Source organism: Dermacentor andersoni, chromosome 2 (assembly GCF_023375885.2).
Source record: "Dermacentor andersoni chromosome 2, qqDerAnde1_hic_scaffold, whole genome shotgun sequence".
In the NCBI taxonomy this organism is placed as follows: Eukaryota; Metazoa; Arthropoda; class Arachnida; order Ixodida; family Ixodidae; genus Dermacentor; species Dermacentor andersoni.
In genome coordinates, this window is record NC_092815.1 from 84,636,085 (window position 1) to 84,653,219 (window position 17,135).

General features: G+C 45.4%; 2 protein-coding genes across 3 annotated transcripts in view; one reads left to right on the forward strand and one right to left on the reverse strand.

Annotated features, from left to right (window-relative positions):
• krz (beta-arrestin protein kurtz) overlaps nucleotides 1-17,135 on the forward strand; it is a 41,898-nt gene that overhangs the window by 17,342 nt on the left and 7,421 nt on the right. For both annotated transcript variants that reach the window (XM_050188635.3, XM_055076881.2), the window contains exons 2-5: nucleotides 14,117-14,224; nucleotides 14,830-14,921; nucleotides 15,325-15,697; nucleotides 16,198-16,418. In XM_050188635.3, the coding sequence (XP_050044592.2) occupies nucleotides 14,145-14,224; nucleotides 14,830-14,921; nucleotides 15,325-15,697; nucleotides 16,198-16,418 (766 nt within the window). In that variant the 5' untranslated portion in view covers nucleotides 14,117-14,144. The remainder of the gene's footprint in view (nucleotides 1-14,116; nucleotides 14,225-14,829; nucleotides 14,922-15,324; nucleotides 15,698-16,197; nucleotides 16,419-17,135) is intronic.
• Pyroxd1 (pyridine nucleotide-disulfide oxidoreductase domain 1) overlaps nucleotides 1-17,135 on the reverse strand; it is a 41,754-nt gene that overhangs the window by 6,745 nt on the left and 17,874 nt on the right. The window lies entirely within an intron of this gene.

Here is a 17,135-nt window from a genome sequence, read left to right on the forward strand (position 1 = left end):
TGCGCCAAGCCGGCGGCTGCGGCGGAGCTCGGCGCGGAGAGTCACGTGATGCGTTGCCAAGGCTACGGCACAGCTGCGGTCAAATGAAGGTCAAATTGCTGGCAACGGCGAAACTCGGCTCGACGCGGTTAGCAAAGCTGTCGCTTTAAAGTACCGGCGTAGGTCGGTCCGAGGCTTTCCAAGAGCACCGTGGTGCAAGACGATGTCATAAAGAAGAAAGTCGGCGACATCCGTAGCGCAGCTGGTTGTGAAGTCACGGGTAACGGCGTATCGCGTCGCGTGTCGCGACGGCGACCGACTTGTTGCCTGATATCGAGGTTTGAAAGGGCCTACGAAGGTCGAGCCCAACACGAAAGAACGGTTCGGCAGGGATCTAGATATAGGATGAAGCAGACCTGCAGGAAGCATAGCTGACCGCTTGCGGCGTTGTCATTGGTCGTAGCTAGCGACATATCGTTGCACGGAGCGGTAGAGACCAGACCAGAAAAAACGGTGCTTCACGTGACCATAAGTGCGGGTGTCACCAAGGTGACCAGCAGTTGGCTCACTACGAAGTTACTGCATTTGCACCATACAACCAAGCATAACATACCCCATAATTGCAATGGAGTTTGGTACGACCTGCATGGTTAAACTCCACGTCACCAATGGCACCATTAATAGTTCCGTGCACGTCTACATTTCCGGTAATGGCGTATTGCGCTAAGGTTGCAATACGTTTGTAGACAAGCTTAAAACTGTAGCCGAAATACGTGTCATGCTGTTTCCGCTCGGAGTGGACTTCGGTCGACATCGCTCCCGCGGCTCTGTCATGCATGCTCAGCGTATAAACGCGCTCTGCACGCAACACCAAATATACGTCGGAAATGTGTCGGAAGTGCGCGCCCTGTGGGTTTCCGCGCGCTACGTCCCCCGACATACGTTGTTCGAGACCCGAAACGAGGGAAAAAAAAGAAAAGCTCTGCATGCCCTCCGCGTCCTGGGGAGGCGCTTGGTACACGTGTGTTCTCGTAGCGCGGAGCGCACGACGACCATTCTGCGCTGGCGATTGAACGGCCTGTCCTCACCCTCCTGTTGACGCCCGGAGCCCAGATGAGAGCCAGACGCCGGCGAACTGACTGTTTACGCACGAGACGTAGTTGCCGTAATGGAAACACGGCGCATCGGAAATAACGCGTCCTCTAGCGCTCGCCCTCTGGACGTTGATTGAGAAGCGAAAGGTTGCATGGGGCGAGAAGGCTGCGCGCTGCTTCCGCACGGAGACCGCGTGATTGCTGGCACGCGCACGGGGTGGCCGTCTGCGAAGCAAAGTACCTGCATGCGCTTTTACTTTGAGCTCTTATCTCGCAGACGTCAGATATCGGACCGTTTTAGCAGAAACATGGCGGGAGGCGGCGCCTCAAAGGTTGTAGGTACTTAGCTTTTCAGATGCTTATCTCGGTACACTACTGGTGAGGTGATCAGACTTTTTTTCTTTCCTTTTCCTTCCCACCATATAGGTGCATGCTCCCTCAGCTAAAACGCAGTGCTTGCGGTGCGCAGCTTCGCTTCTGCGAAATTTCATTTCACCTATACACTTCGCTTGCCGCATGCAGAGACACTACGGTATATCGGAGTCGCGCACATCGAATTTCGCAGTACATCGAACAAATTTTGAGGCTGTGAGGAATGCGATCAGGTAAGAGGAGAAAGTAAGGTTGGATATATCGAACGCAAAGGCGCCGCACACGACGTGTATACGTATACATAGAACACGCGGCACCACCGTATGATTGGTTTCTGCTAAATATGGCCATTCAGCACGAGAATTTGATATATATATATGTGTGTGTGTGTGTGTGTGTGTGTGTGTGTGTGTGTGTGTGTGTGTGTGTTTACGCTGGCGCCTGTCTTTGTCCTTACTTTCTAAAGGGACACTAAAGGCACATATTAAGTAAAGCTAAAGTGATAGATTAGTACTCGAGAATCTTCAATAGGCTTCAATGTTATCTCAAACAGCCTTAATAATCGAGAAATTGAGGTAAATGCAGGACATGATTAGAAACCCACCCGGAACATTCAAGTACTTGCCCGATGGCGAAAGTACTGTTCAGTTAAATTCTGTCACTAGTACTCAACCACTCGTTCCACAAAACATCCTTGTATTGTATTATAAGACGAAATCAAATGCTACTTGTTCAGTTCTGTTTCACTTAAAAAAGAATAACTCCTTGAAATTTCCCTCGACAACGACGTGGGCGGTCGAAAAGTCGCTTTCGCTCCACTCCGCGCCGCCCACGCTTTCGCGTTTCTGCAGTTATCGCGTAGTGCTGCACTGCTTTGGCGGCTCGCGAAACTCGGACAAACCGCAAGTAGCGGAGAATGAGAGAATTCAACTTCCATGCGATGTCGCGGGATGCCCGAACGGTCTGCGCTACTTGACGGAAAAGAAGCTGCAGAGGCGAATCCGCCGCTCTGTCGTGGCTCGGCGCCGCCGTCTGTCGGGCGCCGTTTTACTCACCGGCGGCAGCAAAGGGCGGTGATGGCGTATGCAGCGTCACCACTCCCCCGGTTGGGTGGCGGGAGATTTGAACTTCGAAAAAGGTATCCTGACCCTACAGATGCAATTTTCTCGTAAACTACATATCTTCTTGGCAAGAAACAAGCGTTACGAGGTTTCTGGAATGGTATTCAAACTGTCCACGTCGACTTGGTACTTGCCTTTAGTGTCCCTTTAAGCATAAGAGGAAGCAGTATGCACCAACCAAATGCCCCTGGCATCACCGCCTACGCTCTCGGTGGATTGCGCTGACACGACATGCGGCTGTCCCGATACATTTTGTATTCGCATACAGGTTGTATCGGCATGAAACGAAACATGTCTATTCGGTAATGAAGCAACTGCGACAGACGTGTGACCTCGTACCTCGCTCGCTAACGCATGCTAGCTCTCCTCTGGGAGAGAGAACTTGTATCTCTTTTCTTGCTTTCTTGGTTTTAGTCCAGAAACAAGGACGCGGTCTTCGGTGCAGATCAAGTGTTCCCCTTCCCCCCCCTTTCTTTTTCATATCGCGATCCCCACTCAACACGTGCTCGCGGCTTGGTGGCTTCGTATTTTCGTCCGTTAATTTGTCCTTTCTTGATTGCCTCAGTTCTGTAATTTAAGTTTCTTGCCGTTTTCCACTGAGCGTCAAATAATCCGCGGCGTCTCCGCGTTACTTAGCCATGAGTTGAAGCTCGCGACTGTTCGCAGATTCCTCTTACTGCTATCTAGTGATGCGGCGGGTTCACTGAAGAGAAAGTGAAGATAACGATCGGCTGCGTGGCGAGTTATTTTTTACGGCGGCTCTAATTTGCCAAATGACTGGCTTTCGCAAACCCATCGCACTTCTGAAATACTCAAATGTACAATATACAGAAGCGTTAGCACCAGTGTTGGTAACTTTGCGACCAGGTGGCCAAATTTAGGGAGTTTTTAGCCACATAAACGACAAATTTGCCGCTTTGGAGTATTAGTGACTTCTTTAGTGACGTAAATGGCCAGCCTTAGTGAAACTGCTTAAAGGACTTCGGATATAATGCTTTGTCTCCATTCTATTTCATATTCGCCTCCATTGTTCGCTGTTTCTATAGACATGGCGAAGAAATTTATAGCGAGCTATCTGGGTGCAGCAAAACTGCTTTTCTAAGCAAACAACGATCCTAAGATGCGACACCGTTGTAGAAAACCGCAGTTACATTTCCTTTTCATACTCAGACTTTGACTCGCCACCGCGGAAGGTATTTTGAAACTATACAACTGAAAATGTTGAGGACGTCCAGGAACAATAAAACATAGAAGAAAATTACAAGGAAGTCATCACCTAGTGACTTTTCGCTGAAAAGTGGAGTGCTTTGGGCCGCGACCTTGCGACTTTCTCTTAAGAAAGGTTGCCAACACTGATCCATATCAGGAGCAGTTTTGTGGAGTTCGTTATGCACATGGTCAACTCAATCAATGAATGGAATGGCCTTACTAGCGATGTTACAGAAAATTCATTGACATTGCGTGTGTCGCGCTTGTGCTTTACTTGTAATTTGTTTCCAGCAGAACGTGCTCAGTTCCTGTTTTGGAACATGCAGTTTTGTATTTAGGTCATCTTCGTAGCATCTTCTCTTTGTGTACACCAATTTGCCAGAATTAGCTTTACGTTGCGCCTTTTTGAGGTTCCGGATCTATGCTTTAAACCGCGTTCACCACATTGCAAAGTGTCGTTCAGGGGCTCACTCGACACACGTCCTGCCTCTTCGAGGAGCGAAATGCAACTGACAGTGGTCCAGAGCAGGCCACCGTCATTTGCAACGTACGTACGTACATACATACATACATAGATACATACATACATACATACATACGTACATACATACATACATACACACACACGCACGCACGCGCACACACACACATACACACACACATACATACACACATACATACATACGTACATACATACATACATACATACATACATACACACACACACACATACATACATACATACATACATACATACATACATACATACATACATACATACATACATACATACATACATACATACATACATGTATGTATGCATGCGCGCGTGCTCTCTTGTAATCTCTCCCATCACCCCTCTACCACGTGACCGGCTCCCCACACTTTTTTCCACCTTGACACACCTAACGCTACCGCAATAATGCTTCCGTGGCTGCACAGATACGCTCTTAATTATCGGACGGCGATATATTCTAATCCCAACGTTCTGGGCTGCACTCATTTGGGCGCCTGTCTTACAATCAGAAGGGACCAGTTTCAACCTAGGGCTGACGCACGTTTGTCAGTTTATTCCCGGCGACGCTTACCGTTACCCTTGCGGCGTTCATAGCTGCACCACTATGGATGCACTTGTACATGAGTGTTTACAAGACAAAATTTGCCGCCTGTAAAACGAAGTGAATGAGTGAAGCGGGCTTCTCTGCACTATACGTCTTACTGCGGAGAAGTAAGCTTTGGCGAGTGTTATTTGGCGGCTAAAAAACACCGTCTGCACGTCATGTGACGTGGCGTACATACTAGGCAGGCTAACGTTGCGATTGAAAACGATGTTTTGCAGAAAAGCTGAACGCGCCAAGCGTCGTCGGGTTCCCGCTTTAAATGTTTTGGGCTTTTTAAATGCTTTAGGCCGATGGCTTACGTGTGTGCCGCCGCTGTTCAAAGCGTGCTGGCATCTCGCTATCTACGAAGGTTTTCACTACGCACGCAGGCAAGGACCGACTTTGACGGTCGCAAGTACCACGTGCGAGCTACCGCCTGGAATGTTAATAAAGCACGGGAGCTGTAAATAGCACAAAAAGCGAAGTAATGTCGCCTGGAATTAATATTCACTGATGTGGTCGGTCAAGCATGTGAAACTGAACATATATCACGCCTGGCAAGTTGACTGTATAATTAGGTCTTCTTCAAATTCCACTTTTCGTTTAACTGTTGTACTATTGAGATATCGCGTGCAGGTGCGCAGTCTCGGAGGACGTAGTACGGCTTTTGAAGCAGCACCTTTATTTGGTCATATTTTCTTTCTTGTTGCACGTATATTGCGCGGGATGCTGTTTCTCTGCATCTCCTCCTCATCCTTGCGCACACGTTTAATTCTACACCATGTCCCCCAGATTTTGTAGAGAAGAGAGTCTGGTGCATGATCGCGTGTGGTGCCCGGCTGGATAGATTTTTCCTCTGTGCATTACGGCTGTGTATTTCTTTCCTCCAGCGCAAACTCGCTGGGCAGAACAGCGCTCACTGCAGCCGCAATAGAGAAAAAGAAATGCTAAATAAAGACTCCGTTTTCGCCAGGCGTCGTACATGGCGCCTTCGCCTTGTCTCTCTCCATAGCTGCGCAGTCATAGCCGATATCGAATTATCGACTTTCTTTGCAGACGAACGTATGGGCGCGGGCTGTCGTGTTTACTCGGTGCCTATCTGAAAGACAGCCCGCGGTCTCCACGGGCTGTGGCAGGTCCGCGGGACTGAAACCGCCTGTCAGATCGACGCGAACGTATCGGATACACCAGCGCGCGGCTGTCCTCGGAATAAATTACACATACGCCCGAGACACTGGCGATCCTGCGAAAACTCTGTGGACGCGCGAAGGGCGGATAAGTTTTAAGCGAAAGAACTTTGCCTTGCTTGCATTCATTCCTTTCTCTCTCCCCCCCTGTTGTCAGAAAGGAAAGACAAGAAAGCTAATGCGAAGGCTCGCAGACGGTGACGAGCCGCAAGATTGAACCCACACTGTAGCACTTCACAGATTGGCACGGAAATGGCGTTTCCGCTTCGGGTTGCGCGTGCTCTCTGGATACGATATGGGCGACATACTCTGTTACGGCGTCCTGACGCCCACAGGGCACCCCGGATGAGGGGCTTAGCATTTGCGATACGTCTCCAAATGCAAGGGCGCGGTCACCGAATGACGTGTCACTCACGAACTGTCATCCGACTACTATCAGTTGTAGGAGTTTTAGAAACAAGAATAGGGAGTTGGTGGCAGCGCTTGTCCTCGTCTGTTCCATGCGTCTTTGTCTAATTCATCCGCGCGTAGTTTTCCCGTCAACATGTCAGACCAACTAGCCCTGCAGTTAGTCCTTCCGCAGAAACATCTAGCCGCTGCTCGAGTGCAGCAATATCGACTATCACCCTGCGAGGTGAACACTGGAGCTCGAAGATATTTAACTCGCGGCATATCTGAATGGCAGCGATCGAGCTCGCCGCCCTCTGAGGCTCCAAACGACCGTGCAGTTGCTTCGGTGCTCGTCATTTTGGCGTTTAAAGGAGCTGTGTAACTTCGGTGGGATTTTGTAGCGAGAGTCGGTCAGCCCGAATGAGCGACGTGCCATAGCCGGCTGTAAATCCCTGCTGCATGGTTTACTTTGCCGGTGTTTAGTAAAGACAGAGAGAGGGAAATAAGGAAGTGCAGGGAGGTTATATACGCGTGTGCACTGCATGATTGGCGTTTCCACAATCGGGCACTCGCATTGAGGTGTTGTGCAAGAGCTCGTGTGGCTTTCGAGCTGATGAGCTGCGAGGCCGGACCAAAGAAGCAAACAAGTCGCAAGCAGCATCAATGCGTTCCATTTCCAGGTTTATCTGCACCTGTAACAGCGGCTTAGTTAAGATCTCCCCAAAATCGTAGGAATACTCGTTTATAGAAACCAGCCAAATAGAGATTGCGCATCCCGTTTTTATGTAAACACTCGTAACTGGCGTTCTGGTTAGTTATTACATGTTCGCGTTTCAATTTACGCGCTGATCGTACTACTGTAGTGCCTAGAATATGCAGTATATTCTATACTACCGTATGCCTCATCTCACGAACTATGTGCCGTGCAGCACAAGCTATCGAATCAGCCAACCAGCAATAGAACCAGAGGGGCTTTGCTAAGGTCCGCCTCTGATTGGCCTTCGCCTCCCTCCGCGCGGCGCCGTCTGGAAGACAGGGCCGGTGTGGAGTACGCGCTTGCTTGTTTGTGCGCGCCTACTCCAGCCTTCCGTTCGATTCTATGCCAGTCGATTCTATCCATCGCTCACGGCGGGCTGATCCGATTAATAACGCGGGCGGAGCGTCGCTATGACCACTGAGGAAGCGCGAAAAGGCATCGCTGCAAAATCGCGGCCCAGACCGGCCTTCCTGTGGAGCGGAGCACGTTCTCTGCTGGAATCAAAGCCGTAGCGGAAGATTGACGCCGCGACGCTAAAAATGCGTCGCTGATAGGCTCCGTGCGCTTGAATCAGAGGAACCAGATCTCTGCTTAGTTTACATCCTCGTAATCTTTTTTTCGTGATGTCTCGCAGCGCAGCGTCCTATGGAGTTCTGTTGCTGTGCAGCGAAGTCGAAGGTTCGGTTCCCGACCTCGGTTTCTGCATTACAAAAAGGGCGGAATACGAAAACGCTCGTTTACCGTGCCTTGCGTGCATGTTATAATAGAGAACTCCAGCTGGTAGGCATTATTCCAGAGTTGTCCCCCCATTCCTTACGCCCTTTGTACATGCTGCCACAACCATAAAAATTTGCTCATTGTCCAATAGCATAACGCGCGAGGCGAACTTCTTGGGAAGTAATAGTGTCAGAAGGCATGGGTGAAAATTTTTCAGAATATGAAAGTGCCTGAAGGTGGCTATTTCAATACTACCATTTGTGAAAGATTACTGATGTATAGGGAACTACAGGGGGGGTGGGGGGTTGTTTCAGCCGTCTTGTGGCAAGTCTCATTACGAGAATGCAACGAACTGTCCCATTCAGCAACTCTGAGTATGTTTTACTATAAACTTATGGTTATCAATTAACAGTAACAAATTAACTATTTTTTGAAGTATTGCTTTAAACACAAGATCTTCAACGGAGAAGTGGCACTAGTGGCAGCGGTTGCAAGCGTGCACGAGCGAGCCTCTGCAAATCCTGCTAATAAGCATTCGCTGTTCCCTGCAAAGACATCCTAAGGCATGCAGATTCGGTGACAATCTTGAAGTTGGCTTGTGTGCATGTTCCAACGGACTCGAGACTGATCGCCGACCTCTGCGCAGCAAAGCGGCAGCACCGCCTTCTTCCGAGCCTATAAATAACCAGACGCCTCCAGATCATCGACACTAGTGGCAGCAGTTGCAAGTGTGCACGAGCAAGCCTCTGCAAATCCTGCTTATAAGCATCTGCTATTCCCTGCACAGATATCCCAAGGCATGCAGATCCGGTGACAATGCATCCTGAATTCTGCTTCTGCACATGTTCCAGTAGACTCAATACTGATCGCCAAACTCTGCACAGCGAAGCTGCAGCACAGTCCTCTTCAGAGCCTATAAATAGCCGGACATGTCCTGTTAATTAACACTAGTGGCAGTGGCTGTGAGTGTGCACGAGTGAGCATCTGCGAATCCTGCTAATAAGCATCTGTTATTCCCTGCACAGGCGGGCTTCGGTTTTCATATTTTCTTAACTCTTGCATATTGCAACTGCTGCCACTACTAGAGTTTTCCTCTCTGTGCTTTGCATGCATCATGCCCTCAAATGTTGAACTCGCAAAGCATCTTGGTACTCTTGGAACTGTTCTGCAGGGAAAGCTGGCTACTGTAGTTCAACAAGTTCTTGCGAGCGTTAAATCGAAGATATCCTGTGAACCTGAAACGATTGTTGGTGCCTTTAAGAAAGACTAATAAATTCCAGGGGAGCCTGGTTTACTTAAATGAAACTGTTGAGGAATTGAAGTCTGAGAACGAAAAACTGAAGATTGCAAACTCGGCACTTACAACTAGAAATGCAACCTTGGAAAAGAAAGTAAATGAGCTAGAGCCATACTCAAACAAAAATAATGTTAAACTAAAGGGTGTACCCTACACTCAAGGCAAAGACTGTGTGGCAATTTTTCAGGCTGTTGGAAATAAAATAGACTGCCCAGTATCAAGGGACGGCATCGACAGTGCACATTGAGTGCCATCTGCCTCAAGTACAAAAAACTTATTCGTAACTTTCACATCAAGGGCAAAGAAAGCAGAATTCGTAAGTAAGGCATGTCTTCAGACTAGCATTATAGGCTTTCAAGGAACAGAATCAAAGCTGATCTATGTGAACGACAACCTGACGCAGGAAAACAAAAAGATATTGTCACATGGTGGTGACGTTGAAGAACACAGTAGCAATACTGTGAAAGACAAAACTAACTTTTATTGGGCGAACCTGTGCCCACAAAGACAGGCTACACTTACAGCACAACGATAGCGGCGAACACGGTCGGCGATCGGCGAAAATCTGATCAACGGGTCAAGTGCGTCGGCTTTTATACATCAATCGTCGAATGTTCCAGACTAATCGCTGGGACCCGCGTGTCTTCCACAAAGTTCTACATTATTCGCGTCGCGCACACATGCAATCATTTACACAAGGTTCGGTCACAGACAGCGGATGGAACCATCGATAACATTCCAGAAACTTCCGATACATGCAGGCGCGCCCTCTGCTGTGCGATAACACTTGTTAGGCGGCGAAACGTGGTCACCCGATAAAGATAAGTACACGTGTCAATATTTTCAAAAGCTCTCTCTGTAAACAGAATCACTGGCAGTTCCTATGGACAGATGACTGCCTAATCAAGGCAAGGAAGAACACTGACAGCAGGGTTTTTCACATTCGAGATGAGGCTGATATGAGAATTTTCACTAACCATGTGTAATAGCACTTCTTTACTTCTTCCCACATGGCTTGCGTTGAATCAAATGAACTAGCATCGTTGTTGTCGAATTAGAGCTGCTCAAGTATCCATTTTAATGCAAGGAGTCCCAGAAAACACTATGATGAATTTCACCTGCTGTTGTCATCCTTTTCACTGGTTTGTATCACAGAGACATATGGTTAAGTATTAACAATAAGATTTGTTTTCATCTCCATCGTACACTCTGGAATAGTGCCTTCGCATGTCATCCAGCCAAGGCCGTTCCACAATCTTTACTTCATAAGATATAGAGTACAAACACAGACCAGAATTAAAACTCTGTATGTCTGATTGCAGAACAGTATGGATTAAAATAAATAATTCATGTTTTAATACCGGTGAATAAAGCACTCTGTTTGGCTGCATCTACTGATCCTTGAGTACTAGTGTAAACACGTTTTTCTGTGCTCTAGACGAAATTTTGAATACTGTTTCAAATGAAAAAAAAAAACATAGTTATCATGGGAGACATAAATATCAATCTTATGGATGAAGACTGTGCTTACAACAAAATATACCTTAACATCTGTCATGGATATGGTATTGACATATTATTACAACTTCCCACTAGATATAGTGGGAAGTTGTCTCTAACTTAGGTACTCTCATTGATCATACATTAACAAACCCTGAGGCTTTTGTTTTATGAAGCAACGTAACTGACCACATTCCAATTGTGCTGTTTTCCACATTTTAATCATGCCTTTGACACTCTGCACACGAAATCCATATTTGACAAAAAACACTTCATAGAGTTAGTCGCCAGTTCAGATTGGTCACGCGTAACATCGTTAAATGATGCTGACGCTTCTTATGAGTTATCTTGCATAATTAAAGCTTGTCTATCTTCAGCAACCACAGTAGTTAAGTGCCGTAAACATTTTGTCTCCCCTTCAAACCCTTGGCTTACACCAGGGTTGTTGTTGAGCATGCGCAAGAAAGTCTGTATCATAAATGCAAAAATCGGCAATTTAACCAATCTCTTAAAACTTCTGTACAAAAGGATTTGCACCTTACTGTCATACATACTTAACGAAGTGATAAAAACGATGAAAAGCAATGAAAATGTGATAAATCAAGCCAAAAACGATTCCTAAAAGCAATGGCCGGTACTTAATGCATTTCTGAATAAGAATACTACTAGGAGTACAATAACGAAAATTGAAGAAAAAGACAGCATACTTACAGATCTGAAAGATATTATGTGTGTGTTCAGCACCGTTTTTGCTACTGTGCCTGATATTCCCAGTGGTAATGACACTCGCATGTCACTCTTGTCACAACAGTCATTTTATCTTTTTCGAACTTCACCCAGTGAAGTTCGCGCAGCTGTTATGAATCTTAAAAATTGTAGTCCTGGTTTAGATTCCGCACGCTCTTATCATGTCAAGGAAATTGACAGCATATGTGAAGCTTTCAGTCACATTGTCAATTTAATCTTTAAAACTGCTGTTTTCCCTTGTGACTCGAAAAGAGAAAACAATTCCTGTGTATAATGAGGAGACGTCACCTTATCAGCAAATTACAGGCCTATATCAGTCTTACCATGTTTTAGTAAAGCAGTAGAAAAACTAATAGAACAGTGCCTCTAACTACTTGGACAAGTTCCAACTATTAACACCAAGACAGTTCAGTTTTCGTCCTGGATGTTCCACTAACCTTGCTTGAATCATGCTCACTGACAAGATCAAAGCGGAAATTGATGGGGGCAGATTCATAGGATCTGTCTTTATCGATTACTCAGAAGCATTCAATTTTTTTTAGTCGCAACATTCTCCTTACTAAACTCAGCAAATACAGCATAGCAGGTCTATCTTCAGAGCTACTGCGAAGTTATTTACATGTCAGATAGCAACTTGTTTGCATTTCACAAGTACTGTCTGACACAAAAATAATTAACACTGGCATTCCACAGGGGTCCATACTCAGTCCCCTATTACTCATTCATTAATGATTTCCCAGACTGCTGAACCTCTACTGAATGTCTTCTGTACATGGACAACACAACTGTTTAACCTCCCATAATGACATCTGTACGCTGAGCCTTTAAATGATGAACTAAATAATATCAGTGGTTGGTGTAAAAAATAAAATTGCTAATTAGCCCTCAGAAAACAGTTTATGGTTTTTAGTTCACGCAATAAACCTTGACCTAACCTTCCACCAGTGTACATAGCATTTCACCCAATATTACCAACTAATGAGTGCTCATTCTTAGGTGTACAATTATACTTCTTTCTAAAACTTAAATTGCATGTCAGCTTCAAGAAGAAAACCGCTTATGGTATCAGGGTGCTTTTAAAGGCCAGACACTACTTTGCAAAGTACATTCTCCTGACATTGTATTACTACGTATTCCTTTATTCATAGGCATTTAATTATTGCATCAGTTCTTGGGGTCTTGCATATCACTGTCATAAATCTCCATTGCAGCACATCCAAAGTAATGCTGTCTGTATCATCGCATCAGCTCCTTATAACGCTCAGGTTACCCCCGTCTTCACTGAGTTAAATCTCCTCACAATAAATAAAATTATCTGGTACAAGCACATCATTGTTATTTACTGCCTACTTAGAAACCCACAATTACATTATGTCATTGACAGAAATAGCCTTGCTAACCCTAACACTATTAGGTTCTCTTTAAAAATCTTTTACTTCCAAAATCGCACAGCAACTATGACAAAATGTTTGTTTTGCTAGTCTCAGAATGTGGAATAATTTACTGGCTCATGTGAAACCTTCACCTACATTATAATTGTACCAGCTTTCACTGAGAGGTCTTACTACTAACTTGTAAACTGCATCTCTTATATGTATTTTTTTACATTGATTATTATGTACATTTTTTTTGTTATGATGTGTTGCTATAGGTTTTATTGCTCTAACACTGTATAAATTGTGTAATCCGCTCTTTGTTTGTTCCTAACTGCAATTGACACCTTTTTAGTTATATATATTATTCTGTAACTAAAGACAAGAGGTCCCGCTGCAGTTTCTAACTGTGGGACCCCTTTCTGGGTAACATCTACTGTATATATGTACCACTAATGAAACAATAAGCTTGAATATTAATCAGATGTTGTAGAGGCTATTGATAAAATCCAAATAGTTTCTTTTTATGATGCTAGATGTAGTTTTAATTTTTCTGGGCTGCAAAGTGCCCGAGATTTGAATAAATGTCATGTGACCGGGCACTTGCTTGCACACAGCAACATTAGTGCCATCAAACATCCTACCAATTATTGATCGATGCTACATGCATAACAAAGGCATGAATACGTCGCAAGTGAAAATGATAGGCAATAGCCACACCAGTTGTCTCCCATACATCGCCATCCACTGCCAAAACCTTCTTGCCCTTTACAGTGCCCATCAACAGCAAAACTGCTGACAGAGCTTCAAGAAATGTCATGCATGACTTATAGCATTTCACATGGTTCCATTTTCCTCATTGCTTCAACAGACAAGAATTGTTGTTAATTACCCAAGCCCATAGTTAAACATACTTTGAGTTCCTCATGAGGACAGTGAATAATACTGACTTGTTTTCATTCTTGTAATGCACTCATGGAATTCTCAAAGCCTGGGGCAAATTAGCTGAGACACCCTGTATAATGCATTGTCAGGTATTTGCTTATCTTTGCAGCAGCATCTGTAGACAACTGCTTTGCACTGTGGCTGTTGTCTGAATAAAACAAATCAGTCCATTGGCTTTGTGCTTATTGTGCATTCTCACTATGGCCTTGTAGTCATGCATCTGTTTCAGCACATGCCAGAATGCATTTTCTGTTACAGTAAATTTGCACTTAGTGCAGCTAGTCTTGCTGTTGGCAAATGGAGTTCTTCATGGCAGCATTGTTTCCAGGTTTCTCGCAACGGTCAGCTTTGTGAGCATGGACGACACACCGGCATGCACAATTGGAACGGAAGCTGCTGCTGCGGAAGAGTCAGCCAAGAGGCAAGGGGGCACACGGTATGTGCATGAAGCAGAACAAATTGCTCATTCCAAGCCTATAGTTAAAAATATATACTTAGAGGGAAATGTGACAGTAGTATCCACTGTACTTGCGTCTTTCCTTTTCTCTTAATTTTTCCTATTTCTTTAAAGTACTGGAAATGCATGAAATGTTGATTTTCCCAATAGCCCAGCCAGTGTTAAGTTCTACTACATTGTTTTGTCGTAGCACATGATGATTCCCTTTAAGAGATTGACAGTGAGTTCTGGCAAATTATTTTGCTCTACTTGTGGCTTAGCACATGAAGTGACTAAGACTGCGCAGGCAGCCTGTTTGGCTACATAGCAAAAACAACATAACACAATGATTTGTAGTATGCGAAACCTGTCTAGAAATGTAATAAGACAATAAAGCACAATGGAGTCTCAACATTTAGTGACATTGCAGGTAAACATTATTGCCTACTTAATTATGGAGCGAGGGTCATCACCGATGCTGCAGTTACCAAACCATTACAGACATTGTCTGCTGCTCAGTAATTTGAATTTAACACGCATACGTTTTCTCAGCATCTTGTACCTGTCTAGCTCATTTGGTGTATGGTAATTTTTCCGATGTGTAGGGTATTCAAGAAGAGCTCACCAAATGGAAAGATTACGATGTACTTGGGAAAGAGGGACTTTGTGGACCACATCACCAGCGTCGATCCAATAGGTGAGTGCCCGTGGCACATTGAGCTGTGGTAAATAACCTCAATGCAGGTTTTGTATTTGTCAGAGTAATTCACACCTCTTGCTCTATAAAACATCTTTGCAACAGCCATCATCATGTTGAGACATTCATACTGCCTGCAGCAGCACTTGTTCTGCAAATGTAGGCACTGAACTTCATAGGTGCTATTTTGGGACTGAGGACTTTGGTAAATCTTGCCTTGAGTCATTGTGCCAGGCCCTTGTAATAATATAAATTCACACAGTGGCCGTGTCCAATGACCGATTATTTGCCTAACGCAGAAAGACCAGTGACATATTTTGCCGACCCTTAAATCACTTTGACTAAGCCATTTCACATCCTCAAACATGGCGCAAGAGTATTCACAATGCTACTTGCATTTCAGACGGCGTAGTCCTGATTGACCCAGACTATGTGAAGGAACGAAAGGTATTTGGACACGTACTGGCAGCCTTCCGGTATGGCCGTGAGGACTTGGATGTGCTGGGACTGACGTTCCGCAAGGACCTGTACCTGGCCTCAGAGCAGATATACCCGCCTCTAGCAGAGACTGCAGGACGACCACTGACGCGGCTGCAGGAGCGACTACTGCGCAAGCTGGGCCCCAATGCATACCCCTTCTACTTTGAGCTACCGCCACACTGTCCTGCTTCAGTAACCCTTCAGCCCGCTCCAGGGGACACAGGCAAGCCCTGCGGAGTCGACTATGAGCTCAAGGGCTATGTTGCAGACAGCCCCGAAGACAAGCCTCACAAGCGGTGAGCAGAGCTTGCATCGACACCACGCCACCGTTGCAGCAAGCGTGCCACAGAAATAACTGTGGCATTCTGCCTGTAATTCTATGGGTTGAGAATTAAGTGCCAGCTACAAACAATGTGAAGCACAAAAATCACACTATCAAAATTTGACTATATGAAGATGATACATGAACAGATTATGTGGCACAAGGGTCTTTTGTAGCTGAGGCTATGTGATGCCCTGAATGCAGCATATAATCTTTGTTCATGATGCCTTACTAATCAATGCACTGCTATTTATGGATATTTGTAACTGCACTCTTAATTCTTATTATGATGATTGAGATCAATGAGCTAAAGATAATTTATAGGTTCTTCCTTTTATACTAGAAATAAGGCAAAAAAAATCGACAGGTCCCTAAGGGTAGTGTACTTTTCATTGTCATTGTGAAAGAAACAGAAATTTGGCACAAGGTTACTCTTGTTGTTGTTGTTCTAAATTTAGTAGCATGTTGGTGCAGGAACTCTGTGCGCTTGGCCATCCGCAAGATCATGTATGCACCCAGCCGGCAAGGAGAGCAACCCAGCGTGGAGGTGAGCAAGGAGTTTGTCATGTCACCCAACAAGCTGCACCTGGAGGCCTCCCTTGACAAGGAGCTCTACCATCATGGGGAGGACATTGCTGTCAATGTCCACATTGCAAACAACTCCAACCGCACTGTGAAGAAGGTCAAGGTCTCTGGTGCGTTTCACATTCATTCCCCAGCAGGCATCAGACAGTTCAACATGTGCAGTCCTATAATATACCTAAGCTACATATGCACCATGGTGCATACAGCCTCTTCCAGCATAGTATCCAAGATGTTCAGATAGTGTCGTGACTCGCTGCAGTGACTGTGGTGTTGTTTGGCTAAGCATAAGAACATGAGTTCATCTCCCAGCTGTAGTAGTTGCATTCCGATGGGGGTCCAATGCAAAGACATACATGTACTGTGATTTGGGTACACGTAAAACAATCTCAGTTGGTCAAAGTTAACCCAGAATTTTCTGCTACGGCATCTCTCATAATCCACTTCGCACTTTTGCAATGTTAAACCCCGTGGTGTGTAATTTTAACGTCATACACATTCAGCTACTTGCCTTCATAAAAAGGGTGCATTCAGGAGCGCCCTAAACCTTCAGCAGTATACTTGCATGATATCTCATTACGGTGAAAAGAATATGCTGACAGCACCACTCTGTACTCACTTTGTTCTGCCACAAGCAACACATTGAGCATGTATGTGTGAACTCTTGAGAGGTTTGATTTTCGCTACAAAGCTGCTGTTTGGTGCTTCTAAAGCATATGACTTGCCCTAGCAGTTGTCAAAGGTGTCAGAGGTGCAGTGTGAACAAGAAACTTGCCCTTCAGTATGTTGCAATCAGATCCTCACATTCGTCAATGGGAGCGAACAACATG